Genomic DNA, 18,879 nt, shown 5'->3' with positions numbered 1-18,879 from the left:
ACGATTAAGGATAATAAAGTCAATACGGAGATCAATATGCCATCAACAAGCACACAACACAAAATCCAATTAATAAAAACCCATAAAAAGTAATTTCTGGTCTCTCTCCTACAATTCTTTCATAATACAAAATAGTCATCTAACGGACTAGTCGTTAAGCGTTCTTCCTCGCAGCGGTGTCGGACTGCTCCTCCCACCCCAGATACGGACGAGTCATCGAATTACAACCCAAGCAGATATAGGCAGCTTGTTCTGTCCTTAAACGTTTGTTCGATTCACCTTTGTAGACTTGCAAGGAAGACGCCAACTTAGCTTTGGTTCGGTCTAGTTCGGCTCGCAAGGAGCCCAGCTCGATTGCCTGCAAGTCCAGGTCCTGTTGTTGCTACAATATTGTTAGATCTATAACCTTTGCCTCCCTAGTCATGCGGGAGATGGAAAATAGTGAATGCCCCCACTACTAGGACGAAGACGATGGTCAAGATGATATGGCAATCAAAAGTGGGGAAGATGTGACGGTCATGGTTAAAGACTACGTGTTCAAGCAGTCTACTCCCCTAATAACCGGTCTGACCCAGAACTCAGTCCCCTTCTCCTAAGCATCATCCCGATCTTAATTCCAGTCAGCCTCTTAGCCGGTTGGACCTAGGGCTCCGTCCCCTTCTCCTGGGCACCATCCCAGTCTTACTCTCGGTCGGCTTCTTAGCCGGTTGGACCTCCAAGGCTCAATTCCCTTACTTAGGCACCATCCAGCCCTACTGTCGGCCAGCTTTTTAGCCAATCGGATCTTCAAGGCTCAGTCCCCTCACTTCTCCTAGGCATCGTCTCAGCCTTACTCCTGGTCGACCTCTTATTCGATCAGACCTCTAAGAGGGCAACACTGTCAGAGAATCGCAATAACTTATCAGAAAGTAACAAATATTTGTCAGAGAATATTCCAATACACTGCCACGTACCAACTGTAAAACTTTCCTCTACCCAATGGAAGTCCCTCGTACATCTTCTTTCACCCGACACCCTTTGACATGCGACATTCTCTGATGTCTTATGATTGCGGAGATTACAAAAGACAACACAAAGGGGGAGGTCCTCTCCGTTGACCAGGTACGCACTAGACAATAGTCTTACTTATGCGCATATTTATTGTTCTTCATCTTTTTCGGTTTGGCCTCTCTTACGTCTAGAACCTCTTCCCTAGTTCTTGCTCTAGCACTTCTAGGTACTTGGTTGGTGGTGCTTAGTTATAGAGTCGTGGATACTATCAGTGATCCTGTCCTCCCAAGCCCCAGATTCCTCTCTTCGTCAACATTCTCACCATCGTCATCGGTACCCCATCTAACTCAACTTCCGGAAGGGATCATATATCATTATTACAGTGGCAATCTACACTTCAGTTCAAATCTGGCACAAAGAATTACTACAGCATGATCTTTTTTTTAGGAAAAAAAATAATGAAAAATAATGATATATCAGCAATAAAAAGGCAAATAGTTAGACGCCCCATCATTTTGGCAAAATGATGCAACAAATGCAGAACTTGAATGATTGGCAAAAGGCTACATTCATATATTATTGGCACGTTTGCATACATTGTATCTGAGGAGGTAGCAAGTCCTCTCTGAAGTGAGAATTCCTTGTTTCACCTGTCATTCCGTGTGTTTTCTTTGGAAGAATTGATTGGTTGTTCTATATTTTACCAATTTCTGAGTTGAAATATCAAGTCTTCGAAGGATGAAGAAATCCATAATGAATGTTAGGCATGTTAACTTTTCGTGTAGAAACATTAATAACTGATGTAGATGTATTTATATTAACAGAAGAAACAAAACCCAGGTCTGAATCAACCTTGGCATGCATTTGTATTAAACCATCATAAAAATGCTCTTATATTTGATAAGATGCGGATGATTATAAGGATATCTATGAGATCCTTCATTGACATATCTATGTCATGTCAAAAATAAAAAACTTCATGCATCTTTTCACTATCAAAGACCCTACACTTTTCATTATATATATTTCTTTCACCTTTCTATTTTACAATTATATATAATTAAATTTTAATAAAATTTAAATTCATAAATTATTAATCAGAAATAAAATTTAAATTCATTATTTTAATAATATTTTAATATTTTTTATTTTTAAATCAGAAATAAAAATATTTAATAAAAAATTTAAAAAAAAATAATGAAGAATACGAAGCCGTTCCCTCATAATTATCGGAAGGAACACTCTCTCCATATAAAAGGGAGCTCCTTCGCTGGATCCACATCATAATGAGAGCTCCGAAGAAGCTTTCATTGTGAATGCTCTAAATATTCCAGGTTGCAAACACTGAGAATGTATGTCAAAAAAACAAAAATCCTTCCACGTATTAAGGAGAGTGATAATGATAACCTGTTTTGTTTTTTTTTTTGTCTTTACCATGGAAAGCTAGTTGGTTGGCGGTGCCACGTACTGGTGGCAATGTAGCAGGTTCATGCATTTATAGCACGAGGTAGGCCTATAGCGTTGCCTGCCATGATATTGATCACATTTAGTCAATAATATCAACAGAATTGAAGTCAAAGTAATCTTTATCATCGTAAACTTTGTGGAAGATTCTTTAAGCTAAGCGTTGTCATTTTATTTTTAATTCACAAGTCAATGAGTTGTCTCAGTGCTAAGCTATCAAACTGAGGATTAAAACCAAACAAAAGATGTATAACTTCCATTTCACATGAAACGAATTTAGTAGAGAAACAAGGATTTCAGTTTGGTTTGTATGTGTAAAATAAAATGATGTCTTCCATTTGGAGTCTCCATTGCCTCACTGAAACTGCTCTTGAAACCTTCTAAGTAATATAGCCTTGATGTATGGGAATAAATAATTGATTAGAGGATGACAGATTTATTGAAATAAGGTGAGAGATCAATTCCCAATGAGAGTGTGCACTCGAAAAAAAATATCTCTCACTCCCTAGTCAACTTGACAGTCAGCTATAAATTGATCCTTTAATTTACCTCCTTTCATATAAATATAAGCTTGGGGACGAGTTGTAAAAGACACCTTGGATAAGTGCAATAATCTTTTACTACAATATAGCCCTAATGTTCAAATTTGATATCTCTCATTTGATTATGTAAACATTCAGACTTAAGAACCTACCATGGTATTTCCTTTTCCCAACGCATTCTCTTATATTAGTTTACCATGCATAACCTAAAATTTAGTGCAAGACGAGAAAAATTACAGAATAAGAGGTGAAGTTGGATGCTGAATTTTATCTCATGCCATGCTCCTACTTATTGTCTGAAAAACTCCAATTGATTGGACATCCGGACTGTTCTTTATTGTCTGATCATTTTCTTCAGACTTTCTGGAAAACTGTCAGCCTCAGATGAGGAGAAGCTTCGACAAATATATCTTTCGATCAAGATGACCAATCAGCACAGTGAGCACTTCCTGTGTATGTTTGTTCTATCATAGCAAGTTGATCTTTGTAACTTGACAAGACGAACCACTAATTCAAAGTGGGGGAAATGATGAATAATTTCAACCTTAGAAATGATGGTCAGTGCATTCAATGGTTTGATTTGTCATGAGATATGAGTTAAGACAATGGAAAAGATAGAGAGACAAACTAGGATAGCTTAAACTTAGATCTCGGGTCATGATACTTCTTCCCTCTTTGGTAGATTCATAGGAAGAAATATACTGAAGCATACAATTTACGTAGGTCTATAAATGAAGATATACTGAACAGGTGTTAAAATTAAAGTTTCGTTTTGAGGGAAGGGCAAACACCTACCTTTTGCTAATACAGGGAAAAAGAACTTATGGCTTGTTTACTTGGATCATTGAAAGGGACGGGAGAGGTGGAGGAAAGGAACGAATTATCCACATAAACCAATAGTGACAATACATACAGAAGAATTTGAAGGTTGTTTGGGAGATATGTCCAAAACATGAAAGGTGTTACCTGAAGGATGATGTTATCGAAAAGGGAATCCTAGGTGCAAAGTTTTGCCTCAAGTATGATCCATGCTAGAGTTATGTCTTCTACATCCTCAAATAGGAAGCTGTTAATCAAATTGTCTCATTGTTTCTGCAAGTTTCAATCGCTGGCCAAATAAAACTTTAACCATGGTTGTCTTTTTTTATTTACCCTAGGCCACATTAAATTGTCTATCGTTCTTTGTTCACTTCTGTAAAAAGGTGAAATCCATCATCCTAGCAGCCCCCCACGACTGCCCCCACACCATTGGGAGGAGTAAATCAAGAAACCGAAACTAGCCATGGAGGGTAAGTCTTCGGTCTTTGCCGGGATTCGACCCTTGCTCAATTCTGCAAACCTGCAATAACCAACTCGGCTATGCCTGAGGGCTATTGTTTTTTGTTCATAACTTAGTTTGAAATAACATGCAATTGCTGATGTTATAGTTGCAAAGCAATTAAGTGCTTGCCACAGATTAGAGATCATCTACAAATAGGTTTGAAGCTTGTTTAATATCATCTCAGGGAACTTGTCATTCGAGCGGAGGTTTTCTATATACATAAATGTAAATCTGAAGCACACTTCAGATCATGATATAGAGATAGCATGTTAAGTATCCCAAAGTAGTTCTTGTTGGGTTCCGAAGCAAAATCAAGCATTAAAGCACAGCGGAAAATAAATCCACCACCAGAGATCCATGCAAATTCAAATTAAATCGTTGGTGTAGAAAGATACCTCTAGATACGCAGAACCTTTGCGAATCTCGAGAGTCGAGCCAATCTAAGCACGATCAGAGTATTCGCACCTCTTTGATATCCACATGAGCACAACTATAGCCCGTCTCACGAGCACAATTGGAGTCTCATGTTTTTTGTTCGCTAGCTACCACACATATATACAAGTTAAGATCAAACTCTAACTTTTAGGGTTATCACAATCTTATCATATAAGACATGTTCTTGTAAAATGTGGCCAAGTCTTATCTAATAAGACATTATTTAATAACGTGGGTTTCATTCATTTGGGCTTGTTTAAAAAATCCAAACGAATATTAGATTAACCATTAATCCAATAAATTTAAAATCCAATTAGATTAACTTGGTAATCCATTGAGATCCTATTAAATTAACTCATTAGTTTAAGATCTGAAATTAATTTCAGACTTAAAACTTAGACTCACTTTATTTTAGTCACACTAAAATAAAACAAACTCCAAAATTGGTGTGTTCTTGGTGTGTGACTCAATAGGTTCTCGTAATGTTGGAAATGACTCTAAAATCACATTTTAAAGACACGAGCAATGAGTGACATCTATCCAAGTGACGAGAATGTCATAGATCCAACCTAACCTATCTATGACTATTTTAATGAATAACTTAGTCCTTTTATCCATGATATATAGATTGATTTACGATGCATTGATCATGTTATCCTCTCATCAATCTATATATTTCTTAATCTCTACATAGACTTTGGGCATAGTCATGCATTTTAGTAGTTATAGTTAATCGAGGGATGCCCCCAGGACGTAGCACAGACGGTGGGTGCATGACATCTCTGGCGTAATGGTCAGGGGTCGATTCTCAGAAACTGACAACCTGGGGCTTACCCCACCATGTGTTTGACGCCTGTGTACCTGCATGTACCTCCCTCCATATCCGTGGGGTCGGCACAAGGGGGGTCATTAATGTAGCAGATCTACATCTAGTTAATCAAGGGGTATCTTATATCTATGGTTTGTAAGATTAAGTAATTAGTTAACTTACATGCTAGTCTCAATGTTTTAATATTGCTCTTGTATAATACTTGATTAGAAATAGTTAAGAGACATGTTCTATATATATTTATAGTCTTTCACAAACAAAACCTACCATTATGGGACATTATTATATTTATTCAAATTGTACATATTTAAAGTAAATATAATAAACACAAAATGTTACCTTTTATTAAAATATAATACAATGACAGTTCTTAGATTAAGCTAACAGTGATATGAGGATCTTAAGATAACTAAGATAAACATGTACGGAATCAGAATCTATAAACTGTAAGCTTGCACTGGAAAACTACTCCTATAGAGTCTACATTGTTTTTGATAGTAGATATCTGAAATTTCTAAGGCAGCAAGAATGCAAAATTAGTTGCTGGCGATAAAACCCCAAAAAAGGATGATATATAGAGCGAAAAGCATCATTCTAGGCTGAAATCTTCAACCTAAGAATCAATGTGAGACCATCAATCTGGAAATCACATGAAATTCGAATAAGCCGGAAAACCCTAGATCGAGGATCTTCGTCCATCTAGAAAATTTCACGCATCGAATCCGGATCGCTAGGCGATGAGCGATCGGCAGCCGTTCAATGAATCGGGAATTCGAATGCGTACCTGGTGAGAGAGGAATTTCAGCTACACGATGAAGTGAAATCACGGAGCAGTGGAAATGAAAAAGAAAAATCTCCATCGAGTCGGTCGCCGTCGAGCCACAGCTGCTCGATCAGTTGCCTGTTCGAGATAACCTAATCCGAAGAACTATGCGAAGTGAAACCATAATTTATGCGTTATTATACGATTAATACGACATGTTTCAAATTAATTATCTTCATCGAAACGTCGGTAACTAATGGTCGCTTTAATTCTCTATCAAACAGATGGTCCCAGATTTGTTGTTAGCTGATTCATTATTATTTTTTCTATAAAGATTTTGTCAACTTTAACCGACCATTGTTATTGGGTTCGTGAGTTGACTTATTCTTCACCAAAGTCAATCTTATCCGGATCATAGCTCACAGATTTACATCGAATTTGTTAAAAATTAAAAATTTTTAGTTTAATTTTTTGAATTGATTGTAGTTGGGAGACTTGTTTGCTGTGGTGATAAACGAAGTCCACTAAGTACGGATCAAATACAGAAATAGTAGTCGATGTAAAAAATTAAAATCTAGATGGTCAACAATGGTCAATAGTCTCACCCAAGTTGGTCGAGTAGAAATTGACTTTAATCATCGATCGGGCCTGAAATGTCCAATCTACCAAGCGATTTGTTTAAGCGAATCATCCGTCTGGCCAGGAGCATTACGGTAAGATCATATACTCATTACGAATCAGAGGAATACTGAGGCGATCGGACCGCTATTCTGATCAGGTGGAAACAATCAACTGAGCTAAGAGATTACGAAGAAAAACGATGGAGATCGACCTAGCGAGGATCCCTGACCGAGCGGCTCCCCCGCTCGGCCAAATAGTGGGATCCTTCTCATATCTCTTAATATTTCTTTGAGAGATAATGTCGTTAACAACAGGGCATGGTCAACAAGCGGATCGTATAACCGAAGCTTCTGCTATCTTGTAAGGGATTTGCATACCCTGTTAAGATATGGTGTCAGAAACACTTTTATGATATGTCATTTCATAGGTATGGTTGTAAATGAGCCGAGTCGAACTTTTAGGTGTTCAAACTTGTTTGATAAGGTAATCGAGTCGAGCCGAGCCGAGCCGAACTTAAAATGAACTAAGTTTTTAAAATGATTGTTCAAGTTTGGCTTGATTTATTTTTTATAAGCTTGAGCTTCTTTGAAGCTTGGCTTGAACTTGGCTTGTTTAGATGTCATTGAGCTCTCAATTCAAATTTGGCCTGAGCTTGGTTCGAGTTTGGATTGAGCTTGGTTCAAGCTTGATTTGTTTAGATATTATCGAACTCTCAATTCAAGTTTGTTTAATTGTTTGAAAACTTTAATTGTTTGATTGATTAATGAGCTTGATAATTTAAACTTATTTGTTTATTTTATTTTATTATATTATTTATTTAGTATATTGAAAAGAGTTTTATTAATAAATATGGTTCGTGAACATTGTTCACGAGCGTTAACGAGCTGAACACATATGTGTTCAAGCTTGTTTATTTAATTTAACGAGATGTTCAAACTTATTTATTTAATTAATCTTGTGTATATTGAACGAATATAAATAAGTTTTTATCAAACTGAACACTAAGTTTGTTTACGAACGCTTAATTCATTGATAGCCCTATTCATAGGATAGTTTGGAGAACGTACCCATGCCCTGAGGAGCGTGTACGTCGCTCACTGTACCACTATATGTAAAAGGGGGTTCATGCATCGATGAAAATATGCGTTATTCACTATTTATATTTATATTTTCACTGTTGCTTCACTTTTTTTTATTATTTCGATGATTAACTTAGAACATCATAGGATTAATATTGAGAATCTCTTCTATAATTCGACACTCATATACTTTTGTAATTTTATATTACAAAGTAGTGCGAAGTCTGTACACACTAACTAAGAAGCCACATCGCAGGTAAGTTTCTTCAAATAAGACGGTCTACCATTTTTCAGCAAATTGACTGGATCGACCCAGCCACCCGATAACTTTTCCATTATTTTTCTTTCATCGTTAATTAATTAATTATTTATTTATAGCTGCTGTTTCACGATTTGAGAACTCTATCTTTAATTGAAGAAGAAAAATTCAATTTATTGAGTTCGTTGAAATTTTCAAAAAAAATCAATTTATTGTAAAATATTTAGAGAGGAAAATGATGATATTTTATTTTGATTAAATGGCGAAAAAAATAAACATTTACAAAGCGGAAAGCGAGTCAGTCGACGCACAAGAACACGGGCGGTCGACTCGGGCAACTCGAGCGCTGACTTGTTCACCGGGCTACCACCGCCGTCAAGTAGCTTGTGGCCGTTGTCTTCACCTTCTCGTCCCACGCCTTCGCCTGCAGTAGCAGCTTCGACAGCTTTCCCGCCACCCAAACCATATCGGGCCTCGCCTCCTCCTCGTCCGCCACGCACCTCAGAGCCACCCGCACCACCTCCTCCGCCGCCTCCACCGGGAATGAGTCACCCAACCTCCTGTCCACCCACTGCCTTAACCTCCCCCTCCTCCTGTCTTCCACCTCCTCTGTTTCTTGCCGCAGCGCCTTCCTTGCTGTCTCGACCACTGACGCGTTCTCGATCGCGCCGGTGTCTCGGCAGAAGCGGTACCTCACCGGCTCCTCCCCGGAAATAAGCTCGAGGAGCACGACCCCGAATGCGTACACGTCGGACCGCCGTGATATCGTCCCGCCGGCGAGGACCTCCGGCGCTATGTAACCCCTGGTCCCTTCAATCTTCCTTCCTCTGCTCCAATTCCTCATCAAAGCCAATGACTCAGTGTTCGCCTCCTCCTCGTTGCTGTCGGAACCGGGAATCTCGCCGGCGATCTCCGCGGCGCCAAAATGGCATATCTTGGCGTGCAGCCCTGGTTCTACGACGATGACGCTAGAGCTTTTCACTTGGTTGTGAACCGTTCCCTGCCTCTGCCGCCTCCCGGGTGTCCCTGCCGCCGACGCCACCGCCTCGGAGTGGTGGTGGATATACTCCAACCCCTGAGCGAGATCGGCGGCAACTTGTATCCTTGAGAGCCAGGTGGAAAGAGGGGTAAAACTTGGATTTTGTGGGTTCCGGAGGCAGCAGGCGAGGCTAGGGCCATTGACGAAAGCGTAAACAAGGTAGAGGTGCTCATCGGCGTCGAGGGAGGCGCCGAGGATGTCGGCGAAACTGCCGTGGTGGCTTCGGGAGAGAGCGGCGATACGTGAAGGTAAGAAGGCGGGGTCACCCCGGAACCGACGACGGAGGACGACAACATCGGCGCCCCGGAGGAGGCAGCGCCAGGAGTCGGCGGAGGGGGTGAGAGGCGGGGAGAGAAACCCGCCGGTGGCGAAGAGGATCTCGTCGAACGGATAGAGCACAAAGCGGCGGCTGTCTTGCGCGGAAAGTGAGAGGCGGAGTTGGACGGCCGCGGAGGAGGAGGAGGTGGAGGAGGTGCTGGTGGAGGCAAGGACAGAGGAGGAGTCGTAGACGTAGCCATTCGCAGACGAGGAAGAAGGGTAGATGATTGCGTCGTTGGAGACAGAAGCCGTCGGCGAGTGTCTCTGCTTCGCTGCCGGCGCAACTGCGTCGACGTCTCTTCGAGTCCTGCACATTGAATCTTGTCTAGGTGATAACCTCTGCTTCCACGATCGCTACTAATGGAATTGGAGATCTGAAGGGAGGGCTGTCTACGTTTCTATATCGCTCGCCTTCGATGACCAGCCAGCCGCGACGTTGACATCCATTGATTCTCTGCTTTAACTTGCGTTGCTGCTCTGGAACCGATTGAGGTCAACGTTTGGGTGACGTCGACATCGAGGCTCGGAGATAGCGATGGGAGTTAGTCAAAGTTCAAAAAGTAAGGTTGCGGTTGTATCCGTGGAAGACTGAAAGGCGATGATTAATGGAGGCGTGATTGTGAGTTTGCCCGCCGAAATAAATAAAATGTCAACGAGGGAAAAAAGCACGAAGAAAAATATAATAATGTCCTCGTGGTGTGATACATATTTAGGTTATTAATTATAGTGTATTTATAAAAAAAAAATCTTTCAATAAGGAGTACAATCATATAAAAAAATATATGAGATATAGGAATAGAGATAAAAAAGAGGTGAATGAGAGGTAATGATATTATCACCTCACCTAACATAAATATTATATTTCGTCTCTCAATATGAAATTTTTAATTCCGCCCCTGTCTAATTTATTTTGATAGTAATGAAAAATTTCTATAGAGTAGTAAATAAAATTAATTGAAATAAAGAATAATATCAATTTTTCAATTTTTTATTATTGGTAAAAAAATGAAAAACAAAAAATAAGTCGGTAAGTTACCTTAAAATCTCCCCCGCACCTTAAACTTTACCCTCGTGTAAAACTTTATTCTTATATATTTGCTACACCTCGCTTAATGTACATCCATTTATCAATTGTCCTCGTAACAAAATGTCAAAAACAAACAAAGTATAATTCTACTTAAATTTACTATTATTTTTTTAAAAAATTAATATATTTTATATTTAATTGAGCATGACTCTTTTTCCGTTTGACCAATTGATTAGGAGCTATACCAATGAATTTACTTAGGCTGATGTTAAATTCAAGAGAAATTATATTTCTTTTTCATATTTTTTGTAGGACTTCTATTCTTTCGAGACAAACTCAGCCAGCTAATTGTCAACTAATTCTCAATCGATTCAAATTACCCAATTCATTGCCCCAAATTGATTGATCGATAATTGATTGGGCAGCTCCAATCAATTGGGACAACTCTGATCAATTGAAAATTGATCGGCTGAGTTTGTTGTGAGGGAATAGAGCCTCCATTTTTTATAGATACAAAAAATCTAAAAAATTATATAATTTCTCCTAAATTCAACATATTTAAATTAGAACTTAGTATATTTTTTATCAAATTAAGCACAACTCTTTTCCGTCTGACTCAGTTTAGCACAAGACAAATTATTAATATGACTCTTAATAGATTTGTCAAGTATAAAAAAAATCATGATCAATTTGATAGAAAAGATCAGTTTAGCACAAGACAAATTATTAATATGACTCTTAATAGATTTGTCAAGTATAAAAAAAATCATGATCAATTTGATAGAAAAGATATTGAATTCTAATTTAAATGTGTTGAATTTTAGAAGAATTATACATTCTTTTAAATTTTTTATAACTGAAAAAAATAAAAGTAATTAAGTAAATTGGTGTATATTAAGAGTTAAAGTAGGTATTTTAGGGAAAGTTGTCTAAAAAAACATTGAGGACCTTAATAAAAAAAAACAAAGAGTGCTCTATTAGATATTTTTCCTCCAAAATAGCTTTTATGTTGTCATAGCTATCCATAGCTGCTACATGTATTGGAAGTTATCGAGTTTTTATTACAACGTTATTCTTTTTATTTCCAATGTTATTGTAGCACTTACGATTAGCCTATTATAACATGTAAAAATTATTATGTAACTGATACCGTGTAATATTTAATACAATATTATTGTAATATTGTAACAATTAATTAGTAGCTTCTACAACTATTTTAAAATAAATTTGATTAAATTAAATAATTTTGATCAAATTGGTAAAATATATTTTGATATAATAGTATTAAAAGTTTAGAATTGTAAATTCAAAATTTTGATGTTAAGATTTAGGATTTAATTATAAGTCTATAACGTGTAGTAATTACTGACTATTAGTAATTATAATGTGTAGTAGCTACTCCGTAATTACTATAACGTTAAAAATTATCTATTTTACACTTAATCAAATTAAATTGTAAACTTATCTTAAATATACTGAGTAATTTTTATACATTATCATAAAAATTTGATAGGTTTTACACGCTATAATAGGTATTCGATAGCAACTATAACATTGGTCAAAATAAAATCACTAATGGAGAGTCCTTTTGATTTTTTTTTTTTAAGAACCTCCATTTGAAAATTTTTTTCCAAAAAAAACTTTTTACTCATAATGTTAATCTTGTTGTATGAAAAATGGATTGAGTCCGTCATTTTAGTTTTAGATTAGCCTCCATTGTGGCAAATTTTAAGATAATTTGATTTTAAAAACCCTAATAAAATGCATAATTTTTTGAAACTTTTATTGTTGCTAATTTAGATTAAAAATTATTTGCGATACGAAGAGACAACTAATAGGAAAATGAATATTTATATATATTTCCTTCAAATTTGAATGTTTTTTAATTCAAAATAAGGAAAATAAACAAAATTTGGTAGATTTTTGTCTCAAACAAAATGAATATAAGGCACCATCTTGAGAATAATCAAAATATGAAGGAGGCCTTTGATCATTTTGAAAATAGAGAGTTTGATTTACATTTTTGCCCAAACAAATCGTCACAAAAAATCAGTGCTACAAGTGCTAAACCGTAATTTACCGTTATTGAAAGCGTAATGTACTAATAAACCGGGCATATCGGCGCTACGGGGCTACCAAACGCGATATATGTATAATTGAACGGCCAACAAGCAAATATCGCCGTTTCCCCCTTCCCTATCCTCCATGGCCGGCGCCGCCATGGCCTTCGCCGTCTTCCACCCTCGTCCCTCACTCCTCTGCACTGGCCCTCTGCTTCCGTTCCAAGCCATCCGACGTATTTCCTTTCTCCGCCTTGCTTCTAGCTCCTCCACCTCCCCCACTGCCGAGTTCAACATCTCCTTCGGTGCCAGTCCCTCACCAGGCGTCAACGAGGCTGAACCAAGAACCCTAGTGCCAGACACTTCCCCTACTGGATCCTCGAATGCTCCCATCCCCATGCTCATTCCGTGGATTGTCCGCGGCGAGGACGGCCAGTTCACTATACAGTCCTCCCCTCCTGCCCGATTCCTCCAAGACATGGCCGAAGCCAAGATGGAGAAGAAGGCTAAGAAAAAGAACGACAAGAAGAATTCTCCGGGCGCGATGACGTCTACTGTTACGAGTGCATCGCCTCCCAAGTACTCGAAGGCTGCCAGAAGATTTTACAACCAGCACATTAAACAGAAGTCGCAGCGGCTCAGTAAGGTCCTTGCTGCTTCTGGTGGTAAGTTTTTTGCTGTTTTAATAATTTGGCAAAGCATTTGAATCTTGAATTTGTTCCTTTTATGGTCCTTATCCTTCTGGCTTTCTGTCGTTGCCTTTGCTAGTAGTGAATCTTGATTTTCTAAAGTTGCCGGTTAAAATTATTAACTTTTCAGTGGCATCGAGAAGGAATTGTGAAGAGATAATTTTTGAAGGGAAAGTGACTGTCAATGGGTCAGTTTGCACTTCTCCACAGGTATTCTGCTTAAGGTTGCCTAAGGACACTTGCAAGCTGCAATAGTTTGAATGCCTTTTATCTGCTTGATATATATATAGTTTTGATATGTTGCCCACCTTATGCTGCACACCCCGTGAGCACCTACTGTAATTGATTTTTTTTAAGCTCTCAGATATCCCAATCAAAATTTTCCTTTAAGGTTTAGGGGTTGGGTTATAATATTAAGCACAAAAAAAATTTCAAATCGAAAAAAAATTTAGGTACACACGGGGTATGTGGCGTAAGGTGGGTAGCATATCAAAACTATATATATATATATATATATATATATATATATATATATATATTAGAAACAACAACAATTGATCATTACTCCATTGGGTTCTTCATATGTGGCAAACTTCTTTAAGGTGTTAAAAATTGAGCTTGTTATGTGTCTTTGTATGAGACAACAAACTTCTTTAAAGATCCTTTTTTATATATACACTAGGTATTAATTGTTATCCTGTATTTGTGCTGCCAAAGTCATTTTTTACATTATTTTATGCTTATGATGCTTTTGTCTAAAGGGCCATGCTTGAAGGAGTGGAACCTTCATAACAGGTTACAATACTTATTGGGTAAAGGGTCAATCTCAGATAATCAGTGTCGAAGCTACATTTGCTATCCACTAGAGTCCTCATTCACTACATAACTACTACATAAACTTGAAATTCACTAAGACCCATGGCGAGTTATCGCCAATTTTATTATTTCTTTTAAGTTTACAAGTTCCAGTTCACAAGCCCTGCTCAATCCTACTGTTACTTTGCTCTCATTTTCTGAACCATTTTCAGAAGATTATTTTTGTGTTTGGGTTCTACACATCTACCTACAACTTTTTCGTTGAATGGGTCAAGAATTCTTTTAGTTGCAGCTTATCACTGTCATACCTTCCTTTTTCATTATATCTTGATTAGTGAGTTCTCTGTCTCAACATCATCCTCAAATGTACTGAGACTATTGATTACCATATTAAAGTGGCTTATGTTTATTCTCTTCATCCAGATTTGACTTGACAATGAGATTGCTAGTCGCTGATAGTTACCTGAATTTTCTTTTACGCTCATTAGACTTTTTGTCATTATCCTTGATGATTCACATGTTGCTTCTGATTTTCATTTGAAAGAAGGCCCAAGATGTGCCCCATTCATTTTTCTGAGTACCCATTGAGCTTTTTCATATGTCAACTTCATATAAGTACAAAATTAGAAACAGAGACTCTAAAATATTTCATCTGACTGGTCTGCAAGTTTATATCTTATTAACTTTTGTTGTATGTTTAGACCAGGGTCGACATTGCAAAGGATTCAATATATGTTAATGGGAACCGCTTATCCAAGAAACTACCTCCTAAGTTGTATTTTGCTCTCAACAAGCCAAAAGGGTTTGTATTTTTCTAGTTTAATTTTTGTTAAAGTTGCATGATTTTTTTTAATGCCATTGTAACTTAACTATTTCCCTTGCCTTTTGCCTAATGTAGTTTGTATTTAGGCACATCTAACTAATTCTTGAAAACTGCAGTTATATTTGCTCAAGTGCAGATGATTCTAAATCAGTCATCTCCCTCTTTGATGATTTTTTGAAAAAATGGGTATGTGTAGTTTGATTACTCTTTTATATGGTTTGGAGCATGGTACTCAAGATTATGATTTGGATTATAAGATCTCACGATCATACTATGCAAATCAACCTAAACTATCAGGATCGAAGTTAGAATTTGAATCAGGCTAGATTCTTGTGAATTTATGATCTAATCCAATACTTCTTACGGGCTTTTATGTTGGATCTCAATTCCAAAAACGTTAACTGGATGGAATAATTTACTTTATTATAGATATTTTACAGCTTGATATTAATGAAAGTACCCCCATTTTTTCATGTCATTTCATTTGAGAAAATCTACATATGAGATTCTTTTAACTTCCAATTAGAAAATCTCTTTTTAAAATTTTGCAATTGTATAATTTTTATATTAGCTGACTCCACCTAGTGGGATAAGACTTGGTTGTTGTGATTGTTGTATAATGTTTATAACTTTTTTGTATAACTATAAATTATAATGGTGAAATATAGTTCTAAAACAATATTTTAATTAAACTCTAAAACTCAACTCACAAGCTTGCGCTTTGATCTTACGTTCCAAAGATTGTAAACTTATAAACCCCTCACTATTCCTAGATAGGATCTCAATTATGACAACCTTCATTTGGCCTAGGATTAGTTTACTTATACAAGTTCTCATAAATCACCACAATGTGCTGCCTTTTGATGTTCTCTTCCTTTTCCTTTCACCTCCATTTACTTTTCACATTTCCAATTTTGCAGATTAAGTCAAATCCAGGAATACCGAAGCCACGATTGTTCACTGTTGGACGGCTTGATGTTGCAACAACCGGCTTGATTATTGTTACTAATGATGGTACAAAAAAGTTGTGGCATCATAGTTGTGTCACTCTCTTTTGTATTTATTGTTATTTATTTGAAGTTGTATAACAGATTTTTATTCTCAGGTGATTTTACTCAGAAGATTTCTCATCCATCATCTGAACTAACCAAAGAGTATGTTCAACCTACATTGTCTTTTACTTTAAGAAAGTACATATCTACAATTGATGTTTGGTAAAATGTTTTCCAAGTATAAAAGGTGTGGGATAGTTCAGGTATGTTTTTTAGCTTAAAAGGATATTTTATTAGATTATGGCACAATTAATTATAGTTTAGCCGATCCTACTTAGTAGGATAAAGGCTTGGTTGTTGTTGTTGTATGGTACAATTACTTATAGTTTGAAAATTAATACATGAAGTCAAGGTACTAGAAATGAAAATATTGAGATGTGTGGGTTCAATTCACTATAACAAAAAAATGGGAAAAAATGTTAAATGTGACTAGATGTATCTCTAATAGATGATGATAAAGTGAGATAGCTAAGATAGACAAGTTTAATCAATTAAAGACATGGACAAGGGACCAAAGAGAGCTAGCTCTATGTGACCTAGGTAACCTTCTCCTAATAGTTGGGAGGTACTTCTCTGTAGCTTTATTTGCATACTTGGTGGTATAACTAGAAACACTGTTAGGTTAGTTGGCTGATGGAACTGTAGTCGTGCAAATAAGTTCTTCATCATGGTTTGTTATGGTCTAAATTTCTATGCTGTCAATGATATACCATCGGGAACAATCTCACCCATAGAAAGAAAAAATGTATTGTTTATTGACTGAAGAATGCAATTGCATGTGATCCTAATGCCTTTACATTCCAATCAGTAAAAACCAAGTCTCCTAAGACAATGTCCAACTTATCCTGAAAAAATATATATTTTTTAAACTTAGAAACAATCTATGAAAATTTATATACTGTGTTAGTCAACCATTTTTAGCTCCCTATATTTTAATCTTGGTTATTATTACAGATATATAGCAACAATAGAAGGTAAGGTCAATAGACGGCACCTTGTAACTATAAGTGAGGGTGCTCAAGTTGAAGGTGTACACTGTGTACCTGATTCTGTGGAACTATTGTCAGCCCAGCCTGATGCTTCAAGACCTCGAATTCGATTAGTGGTAAATGTTCTTTAAATCTGTAGACAAAATGATTCTAAAGCAATCTTGCACTAGTGCTGCATGTTGATGTAGTGAATTTCTTTCGCAATAAACACATATTTATCAATTTGCCATTGTATTTTCTGCCTTTAGGTTTCAATAGGTAAAGATACAAAGCAATGGTCTATAGGAATAACTGTATGATTTCCAATGAATTCAAATGGAATGAAATTAAGTATTGTTATGCTTGGTACATACTCCCATTGAATTGAAATTCCATAATCATTAGGATAAACTACTTACTTTACTCCAAGATTAACTTTCCGTCTATGTTAATTTTCAACGAATGTATTACTCTATTCGAGTGTTGAATGGCTGGGCGGGCGCTCAAGGGTTGGGTAGATGGGTGGGACTCGGACAGGCTGGTAGATTTCTTATAATTGTTAAAACTATCACTTGTCTATTTCTTGCCTATTACTTGCATTCCTATAAATCAACCATACAAATTCAAATGAAACATTTTATTTCATTCCATGAACCACACAAAAGTATAATTAGTCATTCAATTTCTTGTCTATTCTAAATGGTTATTCCATTTCTTTTCTAGGAAAATTTCTAGTCCTTCTCTTCCGTTCTCAATTCTTTAGCTTACAGAAATCTTATTTAAATGCAAGGAAATCAATATATTAATCCTCCTTATGTTAAATTTTGTTATCATTACTCTGATCTATATATGTTAATTAAGATCCTTCTTTTGAGATATCTGCTAGGTACATGAAGGGAGAAACCATGAAGTGCGAGAACTTGTAAGAAATGCAGGGTTACAGGTCTGTTTGTAACTTAGACTCTCTTGCACACTGGAAGCCTAATTATAGAGAATGCTCAAGATACTCTGTTGGCTAATCCACTATTTTTCTTATCTCTGTAGCTTTATTCGCTAAAACGTGTGCGAATAGGTGGATTCAGGCTTCCATCCGATCTCGGGTAATTTCATGCTTCTTGCTACCTTTTGTTTCTAGTTTTTTCTCGCTATTTATACTGTCAAATACCCACTTCTTATATCACCTACCCAGTCATGAGGTATAAATCTCCTTTGATGTTTTGATTAGGCTTGGGAAGTATGTTGAACTTAAGCAATCCGACTTCAAGTTGTTTGAAGTGAAGAAGTGAACACTCCAAAGAATGCCAGAATAGCATCAGATTTGAACACGACACCTCGGTTTGCTTCAAATAAACTTTTAGCTATTTGACATGCGATCTCCATCTCGATGTTTGATCTAGTCCAGTATGACAATGGAATGACTTGCTGGTAAGACACAAAACCGTGGATCAATGCCTAGAGAGAAGATGAACACTTGGTTTCCATGCCGCTTTATCGTTTGTTCATCATGTAGTGATGAAGTGATGGACAATGAAATTCTGGTGCTAACTCAGGAGATTCTGATTGCCAAAAGTAATTTTTTTTTTCTTCGTAAAGCTGATGTATATGTTGAACAGAAATGCCTATGATATTGTTGTTTATTCAGATTAAGTATAGTATTGTAACTGAATAATTTATAATTTATCATCTGATTTTACTCAATATGTTAACAGGGAGGTGGTATTGCGTACCTGTAAGTTAATACCGTATGTATATCTTCTCCGGTTGCATCTGGCTAATCGGTGGGA

At 36.8% G+C, this 18,879-nt stretch overlaps 2 protein-coding genes and 1 long non-coding RNA gene across 5 annotated transcripts; 1 reads left to right on the top strand and 2 right to left on the bottom strand.

Annotated features, from left to right (window-relative positions):
* Positions 1-2,307: 2,307 nt before the first annotated feature.
* Positions 2,308-6,575, bottom strand: LOC121976471. Its single transcript, XR_006110639.1, has 2 exons — positions 6,366-6,575; positions 2,308-2,515 (listed from the first exon to the last, which is right to left on the bottom strand). It is a non-coding gene; the product is annotated as an uncharacterized LOC121976471 (long non-coding RNA).
* Positions 6,576-8,658: 2,083 nt separating this feature from the next.
* LOC121978643 (lysM domain receptor-like kinase 3) lies at positions 8,659-9,975 on the bottom strand. The gene has a single exon (XM_042530959.1). The coding sequence runs from the start codon at positions 9,973-9,975 to the stop codon at positions 8,659-8,661; it is 1,317 nt and encodes a 438-aa protein (XP_042386893.1).
* A 2,846-nt stretch (positions 9,976-12,821) lies between these two features.
* LOC121976467 (putative ribosomal large subunit pseudouridine synthase SVR1, chloroplastic) lies at positions 12,822-18,793 on the top strand. Of its 3 annotated transcripts, none has more exons than XR_006110638.1 (10): positions 12,822-13,412; positions 13,567-13,646; positions 14,954-15,054; positions 15,192-15,261; positions 15,996-16,089; positions 16,181-16,229; positions 17,082-17,232; positions 17,971-18,038; positions 18,140-18,195; positions 18,321-18,793. XR_006110638.1 is itself a non-coding variant. In XM_042528637.1 (10 exons), the coding sequence occupies exons 1-10, from the start codon at positions 12,893-12,895 to the stop codon at positions 18,379-18,381; spliced, it is 1,239 nt and encodes a 412-aa protein (XP_042384571.1). In that variant the 5' UTR covers positions 12,822-12,892; the 3' UTR covers positions 18,382-18,793. The 3 variants fall into 3 exon arrangements, 2 of the variants coding, with proteins under 2 accessions (XP_042384571.1, XP_042384572.1); XM_042528637.1 differs by having other exon boundaries at positions 17,982-18,038; XM_042528638.1 differs by lacking the exon at positions 18,321-18,793 and having other exon boundaries at positions 17,982-18,038; positions 18,140-18,199.
* Positions 18,794-18,879: the final 86 nt, after the last annotated feature.

Source organism: Zingiber officinale, chromosome 4B, assembly GCF_018446385.1.
Source record: "Zingiber officinale cultivar Zhangliang chromosome 4B, Zo_v1.1, whole genome shotgun sequence".
Taxonomy (NCBI): domain Eukaryota; kingdom Viridiplantae; phylum Streptophyta; class Magnoliopsida; order Zingiberales; family Zingiberaceae; genus Zingiber; species Zingiber officinale.
The sequence above is the reverse complement of the archived record's forward strand: the minus strand, read 5'-3'. Positions and strand labels throughout refer to the sequence as shown.